This window comes from Alligator sinensis, unplaced genomic scaffold (assembly GCF_000455745.1).
Source record: "Alligator sinensis unplaced genomic scaffold, ASM45574v1 scaffold1021_1, whole genome shotgun sequence".
In the NCBI taxonomy this organism is placed as follows: domain Eukaryota; kingdom Metazoa; phylum Chordata; order Crocodylia; family Alligatoridae; genus Alligator; species Alligator sinensis.
This window is the reverse complement of record NW_005842185.1, coordinates 1,586,442-1,598,350: the sequence shown is the minus strand read 5'-3', so window position 1 is coordinate 1,598,350 and position 11,909 is coordinate 1,586,442. Positions and strand designations below refer to the sequence as shown.

At 39.9% G+C, this 11,909-nt stretch overlaps 1 protein-coding gene across 1 annotated transcript in view; it reads left to right on the top strand.

The window, feature by feature from the left end:
* Positions 1 to 11,909, top strand: part of LGR5 (leucine rich repeat containing G protein-coupled receptor 5) — a 95,275-nt gene that overhangs the window by 10,256 nt on the left and 73,110 nt on the right. Inside the window, exon 2 of the mRNA XM_025207167.1 lies at positions 7,047 to 7,174. Within this exon, the coding sequence (XP_025062952.1) occupies positions 7,047 to 7,174 (128 nt within the window). The remainder of the gene's footprint in view (positions 1 to 7,046; positions 7,175 to 11,909) is intronic.

Below are 11,909 nucleotides of genomic sequence, written 5' to 3'. Positions count from 1 at the left end.
CCTGCTGAATGATCTTGACCAAGTCTCTTCCAGTCTTTTTTCAGTGAAATGGTGATACTTATACTTACTTTGCCATTTAGAATATTTGGAGATCTGATGATGAAACTGGCTGCATGGAAATTAAGTCATAAGAATTATTACTTTAGTATTCGCAAACTTAGCTTTGGACAGCAGTAAATGGTCACTATTTTTATATCTTTGGTAAAGAATTTGCATTTAAGGAATAGCAGATTTTGATTAGAAAAACTAGTCTATTGTGGTCTTAGGTTTTTGGCTAAGATTAAGTGAGTAGATCATAAAACCAGTACTCTTCTTTCACAAGTGTAAATATCTTGGGAATATTATTACTAACCTCTCTTCCAAACATCAGACTATGTCAAATTCTATAGAGAATGGCATAGGCAAATGTTCTTAGTTAGGTAGCTGTTCCTAGCTAATGAAAATTGAGTATTTGCATTCAGGCTGTTGTTGTTAGTGTTACAACCTAAAACAGATTAAACTTTCAAAGACTGTAATAAAAATAATCATTCATACGTCTTAGGCAACTAGAAACCCAGATAAGATATAACTAACAATAGAAATTAACAATATAAGCAATATTTTCAGGACATAAATTTATAAGTTGCAAAATTATTTTTATCTAATATTAAATTGCTAGAATAGTTCCATGATGTTTAAAAGCAGCAAGCTAGACTTCTCAAGTAGATGTTAAAAACTAGTTCACTTAACTTGGTTTGCTGGATTTGGGGAGTTTATTGTGTCATACATGCTTTCAGGTAGGTAATTGGAGATTTTTGATTATGTTTGCAAAAGAACAACAACATTGGGAAATCTGAATTTAAAAAATCTCTTTTTTTTTCTGTGCATTTGGATCATGAATGTTCTTGTAACATTTGCAGGTTTCTTGAACTCACTTGAAGTGCTGGGTACTGTGAAAAATTGTGTGCATGTGTGAGTGAGATGTCATTTGAAATATTTATTATTTTTTAAAAACAACCCACCACAACAATATTCTCTGCTTTTCTCAAATGTGAAATTCTTCTCCCTCTACTATAAATTACTGGTCAGAAGCCCAGGATGGTGGGCCACTGGACCAAATATTGAGATTTTTACAGATGCAGTAGTGCAACCTGTTACAATAATTCAAGTAATTTTTTGCATCTTCTTCAAAGATAAAACTTTTGTTCCCTGACACATCACTACTGCCGGCCAACTCTTGGAGACCAGGTTTTAGAATTTTTACTGGAGACCAGGTGATTTTTGTCTGTCTGTCTGAAACAACCTCTGGCAATGTACAATACTGGAGCCTAAATTAGTAGTGTATATTAAATTTTATAATGTTTACATCTGATGTTATGTTATTCACATCATTCTATATTACCTTTGGAATTCAGTCTCATGGCAAACTCTCATTAAAGTCAGTTGGATTTGCACATAAGTTTTAACGGAAGTGCATGGCAATATGTTTGCTTGTTATAAAAATATGTTTAAAAGATTTCAGGGTTCTAATAATTGCATGTTTAACTATAGTTTTTACATATCTTATTTATCATTGTAGCATGTAAATGTATATCAGGTTTGAATAGAAAAGTCTAGGGCTTAGTTATTTTGATTTTTAGGGCAAACATGTGCAAAAAAAAAAATGGTAGTTTGGGGGCTGGATCCAAAACTAGTATAAAATCAGTTCTATTGAAATCAGCTGAAGATCTTTATTGTTTATATGAAGCTCTTTATTGTAAAGTTCTTATTGTTATAAGAATTGGTATTGTTATTTTTATGTGAAGCTCTTATTTATTATTACACTGAAATTACTTATAACACATTCTCCATTCCCTCCTCTTTTCTAGCAAGAGCCAAGTACTACACTAGTTCTGACAGGCTAGTATAAAGCAGGGAAACAGAAAAATTGGTAAATACACCTTCTGAAAATATAATTTAGCTGGTTGGGGTATAAGGCCAATCCTAGGCACTCCTTAGTACTGTTTTCAGTGTAAGTGGTGTGTAGAACCAGTCTACTAAGTAGCTGTTGCTTGCTGTATTGGCTGCTTGTCTAAACTGACAGATATGCTCTTTATCCTGGAGTCTGTGCCTCCTTTGGAACAAGCAGCTGCATATACCAATATAGGCTCTCATTCATGTGCATCAGGCCTCAGTGAATTTAAAAACTGGCCATTTTATTAGGCATATAAGAATATAGGAACATAAGAATAGAAGGATCTTGGCCTAGTCCACTCTCCTGCATTTGCAGGCCATAGTTACAGCAAGGAATCCCCCAAATCACCACTTTAATATTCACATACAACTACAGGGCACAATCCCTGAAACAACAAGAACACCCTATAACATTCTGTAGGTAAAAACAGAGGAAGTGAGGGCATTGCAAAGCCATACCACTAAACTGAGAAGCAGTTAGTTGGTTAATATATGCTCAGAGAATCCTAGAACTGTGCCCCAAGCTACATGAGAAGACCAAAACCCACACAGTTCATGCCAATCTGACCTATAGAAAAAAAATCCTTCCTGAAGCCAGATTTGGAAGTTAGTGGGTGCATCTACATATGCAATTTAACATGCATAAATAAACTCCAGAGCTTATTGCTCCAGAGTTTTTTCATGAACAGCACATGGAGCCCAGCTGGACCAGCCTAGGATGACAGAGGAACCAGGAGGTCAGCCTGCCAGCCTGCCACTGCTCCCCCTAGCTCCACAGGCTGCAGAGAGGCTGGCTGAAGCATGAGGGTGCTTCAATGTGGGGCTAGCTGGCAGGCAGCCCCCACACTGAATCACCCTTATGCCCCAGCCCCCCACCCCACAAAAACATGTGGAGCCCCACCTAAGCAACTAGCCCAGGGCTGCTCCAATAGGGCTGCATTTGCAGCAGAGGGCTGGCTGAGGCACAACAGAGCTTTAACGCGGGGCCAGCCCCTGGGCTGAAGCACCCTCATACCTCAGCCAGCCCCCGCTGCTGCATGTGGAGCCAGGGGGAGCAGCCAGCCCAGGGCTGCTCCCCCTGGCTCCACATGCTGCTGAGCAGCTGGCTGGGTCACAAGGGTGCTTCAGCCAGGCACCCTTGTCTAAATGTGCACTACTGTGCATGGAAAACTTCACAGCAGTATAGTACTCTTGTTTTACAAGACCATTCTGCTGTGGGGTTTATTCATTTTGCGCACCCTAATAGGGGCGCACACAGGGTTCGAATTACGAGGGAGCTCGGGGGTCTTAGCCCCCCTATAAGAGACAAGAGCCCCCCATAAGAGATGAGAGCTCCCCCCACCCATGGGCTGTTCAGCACCCCTTCTCCCCCCTGCAACAGCTCGGAGCCCATGTGCCACTGCACATAGCCCCTGGCCTGCCCCGTGCCTTTCTAAGCAGCCTAGGTGGCAGTGGTGGCAGCACCTTGCAGCTGCCACCGCCATTGGCCCTAACCCTGCGGTACTGGCTGGGACCCATGCACATAGCCCCGACTCAGCCAATTTTTTGCAGAATGCCTCTGCCCCCTAGAGCTGAAGTGTAATTTGAACCCTGGGTACACATGTAGACATGGAGACATTTACCATGCAGTTTATTGGTCAACTGTGTAGTAAATGTCCCATGTAAAGGTGCTCAATACGACTGAACAGTAGAATAAGCCTTAGCTGTGGCCAGTGTCACAATGCTTCAGAGAAAACATTCTTTCTGGGCCCCCTGAAGCCAAGAGAAATCATAAGGGGGTAAAAAAATTCCATCTTTCTCCCACTAGTAACCATAAACTTATCCAATTCAGTCTTAAAGTGTTTCAGTTACTTTGCCACCTTCACTTTGCTTGAAGGACCATTCTGAAACTTCACTCATCTGACAGCTGGAAACTTATAACTTCTAGCCTAAATTAGAATTGGATCATTTCCAAATCTAAATTTTCTGTAGCCAGTCTGTAGCCATTTGTTCTTGTGCCAGTGTTGTTTCAATATTCAGCTTAAAAAGCTCTTTTTCTTTTCTAATATTCACTCCATGAACATGCTTGCAAAGGATGGCCATACATCTTCTCAATCTCAGTTTCAGTAAGTGAAACAAGCCAAACTCTTTTAATCTTTCATAACAAGATTTCCATTCCCTTAACAGCTTTAATGTCCCTTCTTGGAACCTGCTTAAGTTAATATTTTTTGGATCATTGGCAATCCCAGAACTGCACATAGTATCTTACATAGGGTCTTACAATACTGCTAGTAGTTCCTTGGCTCTACTGCATATGTCCCATCTAATGCACCTTGGGATTGTTGGCATTTTTTCACAGTGGTATCACATTGGCAGCTCATGGTCATATTAGGAGCAGCCAATGCAATAGCTCCCCCTTTTGCTCAGCTGTCTCCTCACTATGCCCCTCTTATACCAAAGTCCTTGTTATTGGTCCCTAAGTGCATGAGCTTGCATTTCATATGGGTAAACATCATTCCATTTCTAATATTCCACGTGTGTATGTGGTGTTCATTTCTGTTCTTTAAATTTTTAATTTTTTTTTTTTTTGGTGGGAGGTTAATTTTGCAGGCTTCTTACAGACAGATATCTTCCTGTTTTGTTTGATGCTGTAAAAAAAATGTACATATATAAGATAATACATTATGTATGCTTAACTAGTTTTTTAAAGACATTTTTAGAATTTTGTATGCATTGAGCAACTAGCACATGGAAGCATATAATAGGGCAGCTGGGTTCTCAGGGCAACAACCACTTCCAGTGTTGCTCGTGCAGTTGTGGTATACTAGTGCATGGCCACAGTGCACAGCAAAAGCAAGGGTTAAAAGCTGCCTGTTCCTATCCTTGTATTCCAAGCTTTTGCAGAAAGGCTCATTAGGAGGCTTTGGATGACAGGCGTTACTGGCATACCACAGGTATTTGGTGAGGTGAGAATCCTCAGTTATACATCATATACTGTCTCTCTCTCCTATACAGATTACTCCTACTATAACAGAAAGCATTAATGAAAAGTTCAGAGTTGGTCTATCTTGTTCAGAGGACAGAGAAATGCTGTTTATGTGTTACACCCATACATGTGGCAATTTGAAATTTAATGCCTTCTACTTTCAGGTGGCAGAATTTGATTTTTTTTTTTTATTTAAAAACTGGAAAAGTATATTCATTTACAAAAACCCATTGAGATGCATTTAGAAAATGCAAATCAAACTGATTTTGCTTTACATACCATATTGTCTCTCACTGGGCGGGTCTACATGATTACTCAACTGTGCTGTAAACGTATTTACTGTACAGTACATGTCTCGGCATCTATATGTGCACCACTATTAGGGCGCACAAAACTCATAAACTCTGCAGCAGGGTTGTACTTGTAAATACTACAGTACTTGTAAATACATGTACTGCCCTGCTGCAGAGGGGGTTTTTTCATGTACAGCAGCACATGTGTAGACACTGCTTGGGCTGGCTGTAGCACAGGCTGCTTCAGTGCAGAGCTCTGGAGTTTTTTGCTCCTGAGTGTACATTCAGATGGTGCACCCAGGAGCAGAAAACTCCAGAGCATATTGTTCTGGAGTTTATTTGTGAGCATTAATCACGTGTGTAAATGCACCCACTATTTACTAAGATGTTATTTATTTAAAGGATGGGATTTCCTTCTGTCCAAATAAATAAAGATATATGAATACATTTATTCCTTTAGCAAAATGAAAGGATAATCATAAAGTGGCAATGTATTTGATGCATTGATCTCACAGTAAGAGAGCAAATGTTATCACTACACAGTTTTACGATTAATAACGTTGATTCCAAAATGAATGCAAAAAAGTAATTCTATTAGTCGTTTAAAAACTGTTGTGAAATAATACATTTTCCTTTCATTTCAGTATCCTGATTTAGCTGTGCTTTGTAGTTCTTATATCTCAATAAAGTAGTGATTCAAACATACATAAATATATAGAGAGAACTGAAAACTTTTATTTTCTGATATGAAATAAATAAATAGTGTGATTAATAGAAATTTTACCAACATAAATAAATTCAGATAATTTACTTAGAATATTTCATCAACTAGAAAAAAAATCAGTCATTGAATACCATCCACTATCCAAGCATTAAATGACTTAAAAACAGGGTGCTTTTAATAGGTAACAAAACATTTATATTTAATATGTAGGTAAAAAACATTCTTGATGTTAAGAACATTGTTAATACTTTTCTGACATAGTTTCATACATCATATATTATGTACAGTATTTTATTATGTAAATTTAATTGCTCTTAGTCTTATATTAGGTGAAATTGATAATGATTCTACAGAAGCATAGGAAAGACTGTGAAAAAATTATTTTTAAAAGATAAAAACCAGTTAGATGGAATTTAGCCTAAAACAGAAATTGATTGAGTTCCGACCAGAGCTTAGATGGTTAGTGGTTTCCTGTGCCAGGAACTACTGTGGAATCCCACCAGGAAGTGTGCTACATGGCAGGATCACATTACACCCTTGTTTTATGGTTCATTTCACTTCTTTAATGCAATTCGAGAACCTGCAAAAAGAAGCAAGTTAAAAAGGAGAAGGCATTGTTATTTTAAAATTTTTATTTCTTTGAATCAGACTATTTGTTTTTACGAAGTACCTAAAGTAATTTAGGAAAAAATCAGTAGCTCTATACATTAGATTATGCAGCCAAAGCAATATTTTCCATGTCTATATGAAAAGTAAAACGTAGAGTTCTTACTTCTTGACAGTTTGGTTTGTCTGCTTTATCAACCCAATAATATGCCACAATGCTAAAGCAACAAATGATAGTAATTTTCTTTTATTACTAAATAATTGTAATGTGTTATAGTGGTTTATTAAAATTATGTAGACTAAAAGGATTGCAGGACTTTTTAGTTTGCCAGCTGATTTACAGAGCATGAGAAAACATTCCAGAATCTTTAGAAAGTGTGTATGTTACAGCTTGTATTTTGCTTTGATAAAGCTGCTTTATTAAGAAAGAAAATGTTTATAATGCTAACTAGATAATGATTCATCAGTCCTGGCAGAGAAACTAATTTTTGTTAACATAGTACTTAAAAATGTGTGGAATGAACAGCTGGATACCACAGTTGTGGCATGCCATATTAAGGCTCTGTCTGTTTTCCCCTACAGTGATCTCAGTATGAACAACATCTCTAAGCTGCCCTCAAACCCCCTGCACAATCTCCGCTTCCTGGAAGAGCTGTAAGTATCATTGTATCTTTGATGGGCATAGTCAGCACTAGACACATTCCTGTGTTTGTCTCTGATACTTACTGTGGGAACCAGATAAAACAGTTCAGGAAAGCTGTCAGCCCTGACACTTTTGGCACATGCGGAAACACTTAGTTGAAAAAACCAATTGCTTGTGATTCTGGAAATGAACTTATAAAAGAGTTACCATGAGGCTACAACTTCTCTAAGCCAAGACAGAGCCAAACAAATTAAAATTTTTAAACAAGGGCTGTTTAAAAAAGCTGGATTGCTTTTTGGAAATAGTTAAGCAGCAGGATATTAAAAGTTTGAATACTGGCTCATGTTTATTAAAATAGCAAGTAAAGCTATAATCAAAACCAAAACCTGCTGCTTGGTTCTGCCTGTGTCAAGGACAACTGAGTCTACATTTCATAGCATGAAGTCTCCTTGTCCTCATCACTTTTAATTACTTTTCCCTTACACTTAAATTTATCCTCCCTCAAGGCTGAGTGTAAAACACAGAATCCTACAAAAAGCTTAGTGTGCCATCCAATACTCTCTGTAAAAGAAAGAAAATGTATACAGCACAAACTAGCTCATCAGACATAGAATTGGACAGATTATGCCAGGTAGAAGTGATAATGACCTAACCAGAAATGGAAGGTACTATGCACACCTGTGACCTGAACATTGTAGCATTCCTAGTGAACATGTCTTAAGCTTAAAAGTAAACTCCAAATTCTCCCTTAGAGTGATCGATACTCAGTAGCTGATGTGCCATAGAACCTGAGGAAAAAATGCTGCACTTGGATTAAAAAAATCAAGAAGTGGATTAAAGGAACTGTTTAGCATCAACCTCTAAAAAAAACATGTTCTTTTATAAGCCCCTAAACTGTAGGCCCCCTTTATTTCAGGCATTTTAGCAGCTAGCACATCATAAAACCCACAAGGGACATGCAAAATTATGGTGGTGCCTCCACACAAAAACATATTATAACCAGGGGTCGGCAATGTTTTTGGGCAGAGTGCCAAAAACACCTACAACCTCTACTTGTTAGATGTTGGCATGGCAGGGGAGCCACGAGGGACCCAATCCTTGTTGTGGCAGTGTAGCCCCCCTCCCCCTGCCCAAAGGCATATGCACCAAGCAAAATGCCTTTGCGTGCCTTGCTCTGGCACGCATGCCAGGGATTGTCTACCCCTGTTATAACCTAATTCATCTCGTCCCTCCCAACTCTGTTAACTGCATTTCAGTTTTGTTAACTACATAACCCATTGTCCTAAATAATTCTACCCCTTTCTTTCTGAAAATACTGTTCACATATTAATTCTGCTATCACATTCCGATTCTTGTATCCAAGCTACATCCAAGTTAACGCTCTTATTCTGTGCATATATACCAGTCCTGATAGCCCTTCATTTTGGTGTTACTCTTTTCTGCCTTTCTGTCCCCCTCTCCCCTGCCTATGTTCTGCTATGAGTATTTCCCATGCTTCTTGGCTTTGCTGGTTGCCACCTGGGACTGGGAGGGGATTTTTCCCTTCCTACTGCTACATGTGTCAGGGGTTTGTTATAAGCCTTCCTCATAAGCTTTGTGTTTTGGCTGCAGCCAAGGCTAAAGATTTTGACTATGGTGTACTGATGCTCTTACTGGGACTTAAACGTAGAGGTGCCTGTGCCTGTGTAGAAGGTCCTTCCTCTGCACTGACAGTCAAACCAATTGCCGTATTTGGGGTCAGGAAGGAATTTTACCCCACGGTCAGATTGGTACAGGCCATGAGAGGTTTTGCCTATCTCTGTAGCACAGGGTTGCAACAGTCTGTCAATTTGAGGTCATTCTCGTCAGCCATATTTGGACCTGCAGATAGAACAATCATGGAAGACAATCATCCTTGACTGCCAGGGATTGCCAAAGATGTAGCACAGAGAGTGGCCCTCTTCCTTGGATCTCTCAAGCATATTTTAACAACCTTTGAAGCAGCAGGACATTGGCCTCTACAGCCCCCCTGCTTTACCTGTGGCAGATTAGGATGTTATGTTAAAGAGAAAAGGTGTTTTCCTTCTTCTATATGGCAGTCCTTCAGTACTTGAAGACTGCTATCATGTCCCATCTTCAATGCCTTTTTCATATACCTGAACATGTCCTTCAACCTCTCTGCATATGGCTTGCTTTTTAATCTCTTTATTATTTTGGTTGACTGCCTATGGACCCTCTCTAGGTTTTCCATGTCTTTTTTAAAATGTGGAGCCCCAAACTATATGCAGTACTCTAAGTGGAAGCCTAACCAATTCCAAGTGGAGGCACTATTACCTGCCATGCCTTGTACCTAATTCCTCTATTGATGCAGCATAAAGCTGCATTTGTCTTTTGTGTAGCTGAACGCCTTCTCTTCCTCCTGAAAAAGCATAGGCTCAGGGGTGATCTGATGGCCACCTATAAGTTTATCAGAGGTGTTCACCAGGATCTGGGGGGAACAATTGTTCACCAGAGCCCCCCAAGGGATGACAAGGTTGAACGGTTATAAACTCCTGCAAGCCCATTTCAGGCTGGACATAAGGAAGAATTTCTTTACTGTCTGAGCCCCCAAGGTCTGGAATAGCCTGCCATCGGAGGTGGTTCAAGCACCTACTCTGAAAACCTTCAAGAAAAAATTGGATGTTTATCTTACTGGGATCCTGTAACCCCACTTGACTTCCTGCCCCTGGGGCAGGGGGGCTGGACTCTATGATCTTCCAAGGTCCCTTTCAGCCCTAATGTCTGTGAAATCTGTAGCTGCATCACACTGCAGACTCATTAAATTTGTGATCCACCAGGACTACAAGATCTTTTTCCATTGAGCTGCCATCCAGCCAGATTTCACACATCTTGTATTTGTATTTTTGCTTATTTTTTCTGAGGTATAGCACCTACCATTTGTCAGCACTGAACTTTATCCTGTTGGCTCCAGCCCAATTTTCTAATCTGCCAAGATCCTTATGAATTGTACTTTTGTCCCACAATGTGTTCACAATCCTTCCCAGTTTAATGTTGTCTGCATATTTGTTCAAGAAACTCTCTTTGCAAGCATCCAAATCATTAGTAAACACATTGAACAGCATTGGGGCAAGACAGATCCCTGTGGGACTCCACTCGAAACCTGCTGCCATTCTGACATGCATCCATTTATAATTACCCTTTGCTTGTGGCTATTGAGCTAGCTGTCTCACTATACTACCTTATGGTAGTTTCGTCTGTCCCTCATTTCTCTAACAGCATTCCCTTCATCCATCCAACTAGTTATCCTGTTGAAGAAGGAGATCAAGTTTTTTGTAGGGTTGCCAACTGTCCATAAATTTATGGAGGGTCAGTAAAAAGTCTAAGCAGTCAATGCTGACTGAAGCTGTGTGGTAGGAAAGAAGCTGGATACAGTGTTGAAGCACAGACAGAGCACAGTAGTGCCACCTGGTGTCCAAGTTGAAGCACACAACTCTGCAGCGAGATCTTATCAGGCCTTTATAGACCTTCTTGCTCCTTGGCCATGTGCTGCTGCCGCTGTTGAATCCTGTCAGCTGCCTATAGTACTGTTGGGGCATCTGTGCCCCTTTTTGGGGATCTGTGCCAAGACTGGGGGAGTGGGACTGGAAGGGGTAAGGGTAGGATGTATGTTGGTGGAGTAGGGCAATATGGTAGAGGGTGTGGTTGGGGGCATCAGGGTGGGGGGGTGAGTAGGGGACCCCAGGGAGGGGGCAGCATGGTATAAAACCATTGCTTCAGTCAGTCAGGATTGTCAATCCAAGAGAATTTTTTTTACTGCAAACTTTGTATTGACAACCAAACTTAAACCCCCCCCCCCACCTGTTTAACAGCAACCCTGTTAAAATAATATTTAAACTCCTTACATTTGAAGCTAACCCTTCGAACGGGGACCTAGCAGAAGGGTAAGAGAGTTATATTTATATAATGTAAAAAATATATCGGTAAAAATATGTGTCATTAAAATGTTTGGTTGTCAGTAAAAAGTTTGCAGATTATCAGGAAAAAAAATTCTTGGGTTGGCAATCTTGTTTGTTGGGCATGATTTGTTCATAGTAAATCTATGCTGTCTGCTTGTGATCAGGCTTTCCTTCTCCAGATACTTGCAAATGGACTTCTTTATGATATGCTCCTGTAATTTCCCAGGAATCAAAGTGAGACTAACTGGTCTGTAGTTTCCAAGTTTCTTCTTTTAGCCTTTTTTTAAAGAGGGGCACTAGGCCCGTTTCCAGTCCTCTGGTACCTTGCCTGTCTCCCATGACTCTGTAAATATTATTGCCGAAGGCTCCGAGATCTCCTCTGTCTGTTCCTTCAGGACCTGGAATGAAGTTCATCAGGGGCTACTGACTTGAATTTGTTCAGACCCATCAAAAGCTCTCCGATAGTTTCTTTTGTTAAGTCATCCCTCACCTTATCCCCTTCCTTACCAAAATAATGCTTTTGAGCTATCTGGTTGCAGCCTAATTTTTATGAACACTGAGGTGAAGTCATTGTTGACCAAATCTGCTGCTTTTGCATTTTCTGTTAAGAGTTTGTCCTATTAAAAGTTTTTTGGTGAACCAACAGCTTCCTTGGTTTTTCTTTTCTGGCCAACATATTTTTGTTGTCCTTGACTTGCCTTGCAAGGTGAAGTTCATTTTTTTTTACTTTTGCCCATCTTATTCATAGATGTTAGGGTCAGAAGAGACCTCAATAGATCTAGTCCAACCCCCTGCATAGGCAGGAAAGAGT